Source organism: Pongo abelii, chromosome 19, assembly GCF_028885655.2.
Source record: "Pongo abelii isolate AG06213 chromosome 19, NHGRI_mPonAbe1-v2.0_pri, whole genome shotgun sequence".
Classification (NCBI taxonomy): Eukaryota; Metazoa; Chordata; class Mammalia; order Primates; family Hominidae; genus Pongo; species Pongo abelii.
Genome location: NC_072004.2, coordinates 66,075,266 through 66,087,933, shown reverse-complemented (window position 1 = coordinate 66,087,933; position 12,668 = coordinate 66,075,266). Strand labels below are relative to the sequence as shown.

Below are 12,668 nucleotides of genomic sequence, written 5' to 3'. Positions count from 1 at the left end.
CTTTGCGCCCACGCGGCCACTCCACTCTCCTCCTCAAGGCAATATTTCCCTCGTTCTCCCAGGCCCAAACCAGCAGAGGTAAGGCTGTCTCCTCCCAGGCTGAGCTGCCCTGATCAGGATTCAGAGACCAGACCTTTTGTTATGAAAGAAAAGCAATCTGGACTTCCAAAGGGTCTGGTTCGGGTGGGGTCACTGCTCAAAAAGTTAAACCAATAACCCCACCCTTGTAGACCCTCCATCAACTCCAGGGGGTCCAGAAGGCAGGTGTGAGTGTGTGTGTGTGTGTGTGTGTGTGTGTGTGTGTTGGGGGGGTGGTTGTGTGTGTACGTGTGGTGGCCGTGTGCTGTGTTTGTTGTGTATGTGTGATGTGGCTGTGTGGTTGCCTATGGAGTACATGCTGAGGCTATTGGGTTGCAGAAGTATACGTCTGTGCATCTGCGCATCTATGTGTTTGTGGTGTTTGTGGTGTGTGTGTCTGTGTGTGTGCGCGCGCGAGCTCTGTGTTGTATTGTGTGCGCCCATGCAAGCATTGTCTTCGATGTTGCCGCTAGAAGAACCTTCCAACTCCCACTACTCCCACCTCCGGCTTTCACCCTGCACCCGGCGATGAAGACGTCGGCGAAACGCCTACTTTCCATGCCTAGGTCTGGAAAGGTCTGAAGATCCCGGCGGAGCTGCCTTCGTTCGGGGCCGGGCAAATTCGTTGCAGCCGGGTTGACCTCAGGGCCTCTCGCCGGCTCGCTATGTTTCCCCGGGGCGCCCTGGCAGGCCAGCCGGCGGTCTGTCAGTCCAGCTCCTGGTGCGGGCGCCTCCTTTCGGTCCACCGGGTCCGGGGCTGGGACACCGAGGGAAAACTTCAGAGCTCCGGGCCACCGAGCATGGAACTTACGCGTCCCCCAGCCCACGCGTCCCCAATCCCGGGGTATTTCCTGCTCCCGCACCCAGCGAAGTTCAGCGTCGCGTGGCTCCCCAGCGGCGCAGCCTGCCTCCAAGACACCCTCAAAACCGCCCCATTTTTGTTAACCGTTTTCTCTCTCTCTGTCTCTCTCTCTCTTCCTCCATCCCCACACCCCGTGTCCCAAGAATTGTTCCTAGTTTTGTTTTTAACATGTTTAGTGTGTGCATAAAACATCCCAGCTAATCTCAAATAGAAGACTTTTCCTGAGCAGAGGCTGAAATTTGCAAGTAATGCAAAGAAGACTCCGGGAGAGCGTCGCCGATGGCGGAGCGGGGGACGGCTGTGGGGAGCCCCACTGCAGTGCTGGGATCGAAGTGGTGCTGACCCCAAGGCCTCTCCCCTCCTCCTCCCCCACCCCCCACCACCCCCCGAGCTTCTCCAGGGTTATTTGGAAAATGAGGCGGGAACTCCAATCCCTGAGAAAGGGCTCAGGGGAGCACTGAGGTGAGCGCAAATGGAAGCACACGGCCGGGCTGGCCTTGGGCTCAGTAACCAGTCGGCTGCCCGACTTGCGCCAGCACTAAATGCTCGATCAGAAAGAGAAAAAGAGGCGCAATCATTCCAAATTTCAGGAAAAGTCAAATCGGAGAGGGGGGACGCAGGTCTGTTCAGACTGCCCCTTCTCCGGGCCTCGCTGAATGCGGGGGCTCTATCCACAGCGCGCGGGGCCGAGCTCAGGGAGGCTGGGGCGAAGATCTGATTCCTTCCTTCCCGCCGCCAAACCGAATTATTCAGTTTCTTCAACCTGAGTTACTAAGAAAGAAAGGTCCTTCCAAATAAAACTTAAAATCCACTGCGAATGACAACACTATACTAAAAGTTCGTTTTGGGGCCGGCGGGTGGGATGGAGGAGAAAGGGCACGGATAATCCCGGAAGGGCCGCGGAGTGCGGAGGACTATGGTCGCGGTCGAATCTCTGTTCCCCTGGCAGATCCGCGCAGGTGCGGCTCTGAGTGCTGGCTCGGGGTTACAGACCTCGGCGTCCGGCTGCAGGGGCAGACAGAGACCTCCGCTCCTGGGGCGTGCGGTGGGCACCGTATGGAGCCCAGAGACTGTGCCGAGAGCTCTGCGGACTCACCAAGTGTTAGGGGTGCCCGTGATAGACCGCCAGGGAAGGGGCTGGTTCGGAGGGAATTCCCGCTACCGGGAAGGTCGGAACTCGGGGTGATCAAACAAGGAATGCATCCCACCTCCGTGGGTGCTTATGCTGCGCAAGGAATTATTACCGGAGCGGTTGCGATGGCCTTTGCCGGACGACCCAAGAAGAGTAAGCAAACTACAGTCCACCTAGAGGATCAGGTCCAATCCCCGCCCCTTGGCCCAATCCCTAGACCCCCGCGGCGCCGTATCCCCTCCCCCCAACTCTGCACCCCGCGGTCTGTCCCCACGGCATCACCACGGTGCTGGAGTTTTCTGAGCGGGCCCCTTGCGCTAAGCGAGAGGATCTGTGAGAGTTGGGAGAGCCACTTCTGGCTTTTGTGACGATCCCGGGGCCTGAGGTATTGGTAGTGACAGTAGAGAGTTCTCTTTTTTCTTCCTTCTTCCCATCCCTCCTCCTCCCCCCACTTCTTCTTGGTTTTCGTATGGTTTTGGATTTTAGTTTTTGCAATTTGTCATAAAGCAAATGACAAAGGCTTGGAGTTCTTAGTCCAGCTCAGTTTTTTTATCCCTTCTGGGTAAACCAGTCTCAGAGAAGGCAAATGACTGATGCAAAATATCCCAACCAGCAACTTCATGGCTGAACTGGACCAGAACCCAAGCCTCAAGGGTCTCAAGCCAGCCCTCCCTCTTTAAAATTTTTTTTGTAAAATATGGAATGCTTCATAAATTTGCATGTCATCCTGGTGCAAAGGCCATGCTAATCGTCTCTGTATTGGTTCGACTTTTTTTCCTAAGCAAGCATCCTCTCTCCCCTCTGATCCAATACGAGATTACTGTGCTTCCCAGCCCACATCCTCACCATGTCCATCTTTCCTGAGGTTGGTGAGATGAGACTCCTATTGGAGAGGATCCCTCCCTGGGGAGCCTGCTTCTGAGGAGACCCCAGGTTATCCCAAGTAGGTGCCCCAGCCCCACACCCTCTGGAATATGGGAGAAGGGAGCCTTGAAGAAACAGGTGATGATGGAAGGAGATGTTTCCTCATTTGTAAAATGGGGATAATAGTGCCTGGAGTTTGAGCGTGTGTGTGTGTGTGTGTGTGTGTGGATGCACAGGACTTGGACGTTATGAGTGCTTGATAAATTCTAGAGGGCTGCAGAGTATGTCCTGCTGCTGCATAGGGGTGAAGATCCTCTGAGTTCAGAGAAGCCCTAAGATCTTAGAACTTAAGACAAGTATGCACTGGGGATCTCCTGGCTTTGGAGAATGCCCAAAGCCAACTGTGGCAGAACCCTGCCAGAAAACCCATGCCTGTCCTTCTTTCCTAGGTCTGACAAGAAAGGATTCTGTGCATATGGTTCTAAGAGGGAATGTCTTTCCACTTATCCTGTCAATTCCAGCTCAAAAGCACTTCCTTTGGGAAACCCTCCCTCACAGCCAACCCTACCCAAAAAACATTCTCTTCCTTTGATGCGCACCTTTGATGCCATCCCTGGAAACTCTCCTCAGCACTGCTGTAAGGCTGCCTCCATCCCTGTAGAGGAAAATGGTGGCGGTAGAATGAAAGGTTTAGAAGGATATATATCCTCACAGGTTCACAGCTCCAGCTCTAAGGAGATGGTGGCATGGCTAGAATTAAGGAAGAAAGGGAGAAAGGTAGTCCCACATAGAATAAGCATTTCTCTACTGAGCAAACCCTCCACACCCTGTTGGAGGAGAGGGGAGTGGGTTCTCCAGCTGCCCAGAGGAGGAAGCTCCCCTGCAAGAGCCCCTTCTTCCTGGCTCCAAGGCTTCAAGATGAAAAGCTCCAAGCCAGGTGCTAGAGTCTCTCCTTGGAAAAACTCACCTCTATCTATTCCATTGGGGAGTCTAGTTTGAAATAGACTTGCTCTTCCTCCTTGCAGGACATCTGACTGAGCTTCAACCACCCCTGCACACCCATTTGATTGATTTTGTCTCTCTAAGGAGGCCTGGGCTCCATTCCCCAGCCAGTGTTTTCTCCTATTCTTCCAGGCTGCTGCCTCCTCCTCCTCCTCATCCTCCTCCTTCTTTTTTTGACATAGAGTCTCACTCTGTCAGTCAGGCTGGAGTGAAGTGGCATGATCTCGACTCACTGCTGCCTTGACCTCCAGGGCTCAAGTGATCCTCCTGCCTCTGTCTCCTGAGTAGCTGGGACTACAGCCATACACCACCATGACCAGCTAATTTTTGTACTTTTTGTAGAGATGAGTCTCCCTATGTTGCCCAGCCTGATCTCGAACTCCTGAGCTCAGCCGATCTGCCTGCCTGGGCCTCCCCAAATGCTGGGATTACCGGCCTGAGCCACCTTGCCTGATCTCTCTTTTTCTTATCACCATCCTCTTCCATCTCCCAATTCTACGAGGGCTACCTTCACTCTGAACGCTAACAATGAGAGCATGTGTGTGTGTACAAACATGAATATGCCTGCCAAGTTGCATAAAGTGGGAACAGGTGTTTGGGTATGCTGGGGAATTTGTGAAGACTGGCAGTTTAGGGATGGAATGATCTCTCCCCTAACATAAGGCATCTTAGATGTGTGTGGACAGGTATTTCTCACAGGGCAGGAACACAAGTATACATTTTATATGCTTGGATCTTCTGTATTTTCGAGTATGTACACCAGTGATTTGACTTGTATACTCATGAATCCATGTAAGAGACAAGTACTAGATAGTGTTTTTATTCAGGGATAGTGCTAATTCATCTTTAGGTATGTAGATGTATACACATGACAGCCTAAACTGTTTGCAGATTTATAAATGAACCTCTCTTTTTATAGAGGAATGCTAGTGTGAACATCAGTGTAGGCACCTCCATGTTGGTATATGTGAGTATACATGTTGTATTTGAATGGAGTCCCTGTGTAGTTGTGTACACGTGTCAATAAATGCTTGTATACGTGGACACGTGTCCATCGAGGCCATGGATACTAATGTTTAGAAGCAAGTCCTGAACACAGCCTGGAAAATGCGCCAGGGAGACTGGCCTGCAGTATTTCCTGTGCCCGCCCAGGAGCCATCCAACTGGACTCATCTCCCACTCCCAGATTTCGTCCGGGTTCAAGCAACACTTCAGCCCCCTGCGGCGCCAGGAAAGGCGGGGCACCGCACAGGCTAAAGCCCAGAGGGCGGATCCCTTCTTCAGCTTCGGGGGCCTGCAAGGAGCTGCGGTGTCGCAACCAAACCCGGGCCCCTGCCGGAAGCGGAAGCCAGCACGCAGGGCGGTGGGGTGCAGCGGCGGCGGTCTCGGCGTGCCGGGCCCAGGGCGCCCCGCGGGGGCGTGCGCGCCACACGCGTGCGGGGCAGGCTGGGCGCCGGGCGGCACCCTCCCAGCCCTGGCGTCTATTTACCAACAAACTGCCGGCGCTCAGCAGCGGCGCATTCCGACGCGCTGACGAAGCGGCTGGCGCTGGCGGTCTGCACTTGACTCCCCTGCAGGTCCACGGCGGCTGGACCAGAATCGACGTGCAGACCCCCGAAATCGGAAGACTGCAAATGCAGATTCCCTGCGTCTCCGCAGCCCCAGGGCCTCTGCCCACCACCCAGCTCCCTGTCCCTCGGGCATTCAGGCTTGCCACCTCTCTAGCATTTCTGCCATTATAACTGAGGTTCCTGGACTGCACCAATCGCTCTGCAACCCCAGCACCTCTCGGAGGAGACCCCGAGATAGACTGGCCTGGAGCGTGCTCACCGCCCCCCTCCCATTTCCCACTTCTCTACAGCGGGCTGTCCCGGGGGGCGGGGCCCGGCTCCAACTCTCCGTGAGGTCACCGCGGGCGGCAGCCAATCCGGGACGTCTAAGAGGGCGGGGCCCCCGTCGGGTCCCGGGAACCGAACCCGATGGAGAGGAGGGGGCCCCCATGGATTTAGGGGGGAGGGGAAAGTCATGGGGGGGCACCCCCCCGGAACCCCTTTCCCAGGCGCGCGTTCTCCGCTGAAAGAGGCTCAGAGAGACACTTTCTCCGGGATCTTAAGTGTGGGGGCTGCTGGCTGGGGGGCCCGTCCGGCCCAACGCCGGAGGCTTGGAAAAGAGAGTTGGCAGCGGGAGCGGACTACGTGCCGGGCCATGGCCCTTCTGCCCGGGCCCTGGCCACAATGACCTCCTTGCCCTGCCCTCTCCCCGGCCGGGACGCCTCCAAAGCTGTCTTCCCAGACCTCGCCCCCGTCCCGTCGGTAGCGGCTGCCTACCCGCTTGGCCTGTCCCCTACAACCGCAGCCTCCCCCAATTTGTCCTACTCCAGGCCGTATGGCCACCTCCTGTCTTACCCCTACACCGAGCCAGCGAACCCTGGAGACTCCTACCTGTCCTGCCAGCAACCCGCGGCGCTCTCTCAGCCCCTCTGCGGACCTGCAGAGCACCCTCAGGAACTCGAGGCAGGTAAGTTCGGCCCTGGCGGCTCTTCCCACCTCTGGGGTTCGGCTCCTGTGCGCCCCTAAACTTCTCCCTCGCCTGGTTGGACGCAGCTAGCGGGATTCAAACCTTCCTTGGATTCCCTGGGATGTGGGAGTGGGGGGGAGGGCGAAGGGATGGGGCGGGGGGGGGGGAGGGGCGGGGGAGAGTTGATCTAGGTCTCCTTTCAAAACCGACCTGGTTTCGATTTGCAGTTGTGTAAAGACAGGCGAGAGGGCTCCCCCTCACCCCCCACCTGGAGCAGCGGGGCTGTGTGTACCTGCTAGTAACAGAAAATTGAAGCAATCCAGATGTGGGGATGGGGGCCTAGCCCCTTGGTCAGAATCCCCCCGCCCCCGTCCTGTACTCCCTTCCTGCCCCATTGTCGCCCCTCTCTGCGTTAGTCTTGTCTCAGAAAGCAGTGATCAAGCCAAACACTGAAAAACAGATCAAGTCCTGGTAGGAGGGCTGTAGACATGGAGGCTTATTCTGGGCCCTGTCCTCTCCCTTCCCTGGCCTTAACCGCTCTCCTCAGACCAGGCCTGACCTTGACTGGAAGCTGGCCTGGCAGAATCTGGGAGTAGGACTCCTCCATCCATTGTTCTGAGAAGGTAGCCAAAGGCTGGTCAGAAAGTCGCTCATCTCTCCCTGACTACCTCAGCCTTCCAGCCAAAGGAGCAGGCCATCACTGTCATCTCCACTCTTTGGCTTTGGGGTAGGTTAGGCCACAGTTCCCATTGCCTGGAGCAACTCTGAGCTCCTGAGAAAGTGCTCACTGGAAGGCCTCAATGAAGCAGAGAACCTGGCCCATCTTTGGGATACTGGGCCTTGCAGCTGAGCTGACATACAATGTGGGTATGGCATTGCCCACAATCCCATCTGCACTGGCTCCAGCTTAGCCTCCGGGTCCCTGGACTCTCTGCCTCCATCTAATTGCTCACCCCCTCCTCCTGCAATTGTCTTTGGCAGTCTCTTCCAAGGAGGCACATCCACTAGGTGACTTCACTGGAGTCAGCTCAGGACCAAGACATCTTCCTCCCTTCTCCTGTGACTCTGACATGCTCACAAACCATCAGAGCCAGAAGTGACCCTAGGATTTAGAAGCTCAACTTCTTTGACATATAGATGGGCAAAGCATGCGGCCACGAGCATCGATTTTAGGGAGCTTCTTCCAAACCCCCAAAAATTAACTGCCTTCTGTGACAGAACTGTGGCTGTCTCTCCTGGGCTGCAGGGAGTGCTTGGAGTGGGCGCAGTTGCAGGGAGGAGTAGTTCTAGTTTCAAATGAATCCCTTTGACTGTCCTTTAGTGTATGCTAATAGGATATGTTTGTGTGTGTTATGTGTTTGGGGACTGGGGTGGGAATACCATGACCTTGTCCTCAGAAGAATTGCTGGCAGTAGGGTTGGTGTTGTCAGTCTTGTCTGAGATCTAAGGACAAGAGTGGAGAGTTCATTTTCTTTAAGGACTTTCCCCCATCCAACGAAAAACCACACACACCCAGATTTCCTTAGAATACATTTCTAGCATTTCTCTACTGGAACTGGTGGGTTTGAGCGCTCTAGAGTGGAGGGCATGTGATCGAGAGCTTGGGGTCCTCCTTTTACTTCCACTCTATGTCCACTCCTGCCTTGGGAAAAGGTTTGGCTCCAAGTGAGTGGTGCCACCACCCCGTTGAGCCGTCGGGAGCAGCGGGCCTGGAGGGAGGCCTTGGGGCTCCATGATCGCGACCCGGGCAGATCCAGTGGTGACTTGCTGGAACTGGGGTAGGGAAAGGCAGCTGTCCGGGAAGGAACTTGGAGGGGGTCTGCTGGGGGAGTTGGGGCGCGGAGGGCTGTGCGAATTCAGCAATCGGGTCGGCCTCAGAGACTCTGCGTCCCCGCTCGAATTGCGCAGTCCACGCAGCCAGAGAGGCGCGGGTGGGCTCTGGGCTGCCAGCAGTGGGGTCGAGGCAGGGGAGGCAGGACAGGCGCGGGCGGGAGCGGAAACCCAACGGTTTTTCTGGGAATTGGTTGAGGCAGGGTCGAGGAGGGAGGATCTCAGAAGCCCGCAGCGCCCGAGGCCACGGGTGAGGGATGCGGGGGAGGTGACGGCAGCTGGTGACCGCGGCTGGCCGAGGGCGGGTACACTGACGTGTGGAGGGTGAGCCCGACTAGGGGAAGAAGGTGGGGGGACGCGGGCGGACACAAGCCGCTCTCTCTAGGCTCAGGTCGGCTGGACAGACCCGCAGGGAATGTGGCGAACGCTGCCCTAAGCCCCCGGGCATTGCGGCTGCTCCATCCGCCCTACTCCTCCCGTTGCCTGGGACTTTTCCAGCGTCCCCGTAGAGCCGCGCAGGTTAGGGTGGCTGGCTCGGAAGAACAGAAACCCCTCGGCCCAACCCTCCCCTGTCCCTCAGCATTCTAGGGCTGGGCTGTCCCGCGGCCGAGATTCCTGGAGAGCTAGGCGGGCCAGAGCTGACCAGATCCCCCGCGGCGGCACCGCAGCGCGATCCAGGAGTGGCCCCGCCGGGCTGCGCTGCGCGCTCTTGGAACCCGGGTCACCTTCCCTGCCGCCGGAACCGCTCTGTGCGCGCTGACCAACGAAGGAAGGGGCTGCCCCACGCAGACCCGGCTTCTGGGGGTCCCTGGAAACCCAGCCGGCCACGGTGTGGCGGGGGAGAGATGGTCACTTTTCCTGCAGGGTGCGCCTGAGCAGAGGGGCAGCCCGTTACAGTAGGCGAGGCCAGGGCAAACCCGGGGTCACTATCAGCGCTGCGAGACTGGGATTCAAGGTCCTCTCAGCCGGGCCTCTCACCCACCCCGCTGGCCGCAGCCGGAGGCTGCCACGCGGACACCATCTCAAGCCTCTGAGCATTGCTCTTGAGTTCCCACCGCCTGCAATGTCCTTCCTCTGTCATCTCTAGGCCTCGGCTCAGCCCTGGACCTAGCCTTTCTGCCCCGCCCTATCCCAAGCTGGCGCCACCGCCCGGGGCTGAACTCCGACCTCCCACCGCAGGCGCCGCGGTACCCTGGCTGTGGCCCTCGGCGCTTTCTTCCTAGGGTCACAGGACCCATACGAGTGGGAGCTCCCTGGGAGCAGAACTGCGCCTTGTATCACCTGGCGCGGTGAACGTGGGAGTTGAAACGCTCCACGCGGAAGGTAGAGGGCAGGGGCCAAGGGGGCGATCCTGGTGGCTGCGCTTTTTGCTGTTTGCCGCCGACGGCATGCAGACGAGATGCAAATAAGCCTATGAAACTGTCCGTCCTATCCCCTCGCTCCCTCCTCGCCCCCTACACCGTGTTATGCTGCCCACCAGACTCGGAGAAGCCGCGGCTGTCCCCGGAACCCTCAGAGCGGCGCCCTCAGGCCCCGGCCAAAAAGCTCCGCAAGCCGAGGACCATCTACTCCAGCCTGCAGCTGCAGCACCTAAACCAGCGTTTCCAGCACACGCAGTACCTGGCGCTGCCCGAGAGGGCCCAGCTGGCAGCGCAGCTCGGCCTTACCCAGACCCAGGTGGGGCCAGTGTCATCCTTCTCCAGCTCTCACCTTCCCTGGTTCTCTGGGAACTCATCCCCCAGCCCCAGCTGTGAATGACTGATGGATTGGTGCTGTGGCCCTGTTGTCACAGTTCTCCAGGGAATGTTCATAGCTGGCTCTTAGTAAGCCTTGGGGGGAATGTGTTGAAAGGTGTGCATGTATGTGCGGGTCGGGTGGAGTGGGTCAGGAAGAGGAGGGTAGGTCAGACAGGGAGACATGGATACTAGCTCAGAGGCAGGAACTCAGGAGGCTTCTGGGGCTGTGGGGGACTGGAGCAAATGTTCCCAGCTTAGGGAACTGCTGATCTCCCAGGACTGTGCCTGCACCTGGATCCCTTTCCCTTCCTCGCAACTTTTCACACATATCTTCCTCCTGATCTTTCATTCTTTCCCCTTTTCTTCCTGAAGGTAAAGATCTGGTTTCAGAACAAACGCTCCAAGTATAAGAAGCTCCTGAAGCAGAATTCTGGGGGGCAGGAAGGGGACTTTCCTGGGAGGACCTTCTCTGTGTCTCCCTGCTCCCCACCCCTCCCCTCCCTCTGGGATCTACCCAAGGCAGGGACCCTGCCCACCAGTGGCTATGGCAACAGCTTTGGAGCCTGGTATCAGCATCACTCCTCAGATGTCCTGGCTTCGCCTCAGATGATGTGAATCTGGGCAAGGGCGGGTCAGGCCCACAGCCTTCCTGCAAAGCCCAGGACCCAGGCAGTCCACATGCACCCGTTCTGGGCTGGGAGGAAACCAGCTCCAGATGGGTTTTCTCTGGAGGACAAGCAGTTAGAGGAGAAAAAGGAATGGAGCAGAGCCTGTACCCCTAACCCTAACAGCTAAATCAAGGACCTCAGCCTTATATAATCATTGTCCTCACCACTACCATGGACTGGACACCTTCCCTCCAGCTGGACAAAGACTCTGGAGAGAGAGCCATTGGCTGGAGTTGAGACTGTCCCCAGAACCCTTGGTCTTGCCACTCCCCCACTCCTTCTTCCCTCTCTCCCTTTCTCCTCCCCCTGCTTTCTTGAAAAGGACTGAATCGCCACTACAGCCTGGGTGCAAAACCAGCAAGAAACATGGAATATTTTTTTTTCTTTGTGTGCCTTTGGCCTTGCCCAACTCATTTGTGAGCAAAAGCAGAAGTGGACCACCATCAGCTCCCACCCACCCAGCGATTTTTCCCTGGAGGTCAGCCCGTTACCCCCATAACTGATTTACCTGCTTACCATACTGGGAGGTAGAAGAGATGCAGAGAAATGTGGAATTTATGGACCTATGGGTAATTTATGCTTTCCTCCTAAAAAAAAAAAAAAAAAGCCCTCTTTCCCACCCTCTCCCCATCTCCCCTTTTTGAATAGATAATGGATCCAATTATCCATATAATTCAATAGGTATTTATTGAGAGGCTCCCTTCTATTCCCCATCCCTAATCCCTAATGAACCCACGGGCACACACTTTTGGAAACCTGGTAAAGTAACACTTGGGGGGAAATGGGGACAAACTGGCTCTCTGGATTAGAGCGGGTATAGACACCCCCAAATAGGTGGGTACGCCCATTGATTCAGCTCCTTGCAGCTGTCTCTGTTCAAAGGAACTGTGCAGATTAAAACCAATTGGAGCTTGAGCTTCACACCACCAGCTTCCAGAGATTAAAGTTTGTACAAAACATTGCATTCTGGCTGTGAGATGTGTTTGTTTCCTGACTTGTTGTGGGTAGGGGCTGGTCATGCATCTCTTCTGGCCCATCTGACTCTTCTACCATGGAATTACAGGTATCAGAGGCACTGGATTCTAGATTTGTCTTGGCCACTAACTAGCTCTGTGATTCTGGCTCTGGAATGTTCTAACAATGTCCACATTTCATATGCTCCCATGTGAACCCAGGAGATGCTCATGCAGGGTCTGAGTGCTCCTCCCCAGGAGATGCTCTCCTGGCCCAGTTCTGGAGGGAGCCAGGCACCTTACCAGCCCCTAGGCCCCACCTTTAGCCCAGGGAGAGGCCCTGTTCACCTTGAGAGAGGGCACACCCACGGATCCGGTCTAGTCCTACCTGGAGAAGTGTGCTGCTTGGGGGCAGGATGGCCTCAGCTCACCTTGGGGAAGGAGGAGGGGCAGGTCTGAGAAGGAAAACACCAAAAAGAACTGGAATTCTCTTCCATCCAACAAACATTTGGAGACCTTGTGCTCTGCTAGATCCTAGGGATACCATGGTGACTGAAGCAAACAAATGACCAGACGCTGGTGTGGTGAGTTCCAGGCAAAGGAAAACACAGATGGTGGCATGGGTATTGTCAAAGGCCTCCAATCCAGCCTGGGCCAGAGGGGTCAGTGCTGGGTGAGAAGGGCGGGGGGCCTGGGGAGCAGCAGGACCTTACAGACTCCTGGCCACCACACCCCACTGGACTACACAGCACCACCCCTGCTCCCACCAGGATCAGCAGGATAAGGAACGCCTTGGGAGAGGAGCTGAGGACAAGGGTGGCAGAATAATTCAGGGAATCCAGCCCAGCATGGCCTGAGGGGCTGGGGGAGGGGCCTCCAAATCCAGGCAAAAAGCTTCCAAGTTGAGCTTCCCTCTGACTGCCTAGACCTGTTCCCAGACACTGCAAACTCGGTGCCTGTCCCAGTCTGAAAAGCCCACTCAGACACTTCCAGCCAACCTCTGCAGGCCAGAGAGAAGCCCAAATT

General features: G+C 56.5%; 1 protein-coding gene and 1 non-coding gene across 3 annotated transcripts; one reads left to right on the top strand and one right to left on the bottom strand.

The window, feature by feature from the left end:
• Positions 1 to 2,763: 2,763 nt before the first annotated feature.
• On the bottom strand, positions 2,764 to 2,865 carry LOC112129746 (U6 spliceosomal RNA). The gene has a single exon (XR_002912104.1). It is a non-coding gene; the product is annotated as a U6 spliceosomal RNA (small nuclear RNA).
• Positions 2,866 to 5,330: 2,465 nt separating this feature from the next.
• On the top strand, positions 5,331 to 11,653 carry DLX4 (distal-less homeobox 4). Of its 2 annotated transcripts, none has more exons than XM_002834282.4 (3): positions 5,331 to 6,455; positions 9,766 to 9,962; positions 10,394 to 11,653. In XM_002834282.4, the coding sequence occupies exons 1-3, from the start codon at positions 6,173 to 6,175 to the stop codon at positions 10,634 to 10,636; spliced, it is 723 nt and encodes a 240-aa protein (XP_002834328.1). In that variant the 5' UTR covers positions 5,331 to 6,172; the 3' UTR covers positions 10,637 to 11,653. The 2 variants fall into 2 exon arrangements, with proteins under 2 accessions (XP_002834328.1, XP_063575089.1); XM_063719019.1 differs by having other exon boundaries at positions 6,343 to 6,455; positions 8,866 to 9,962.
• Positions 11,654 to 12,668: the final 1,015 nt, after the last annotated feature.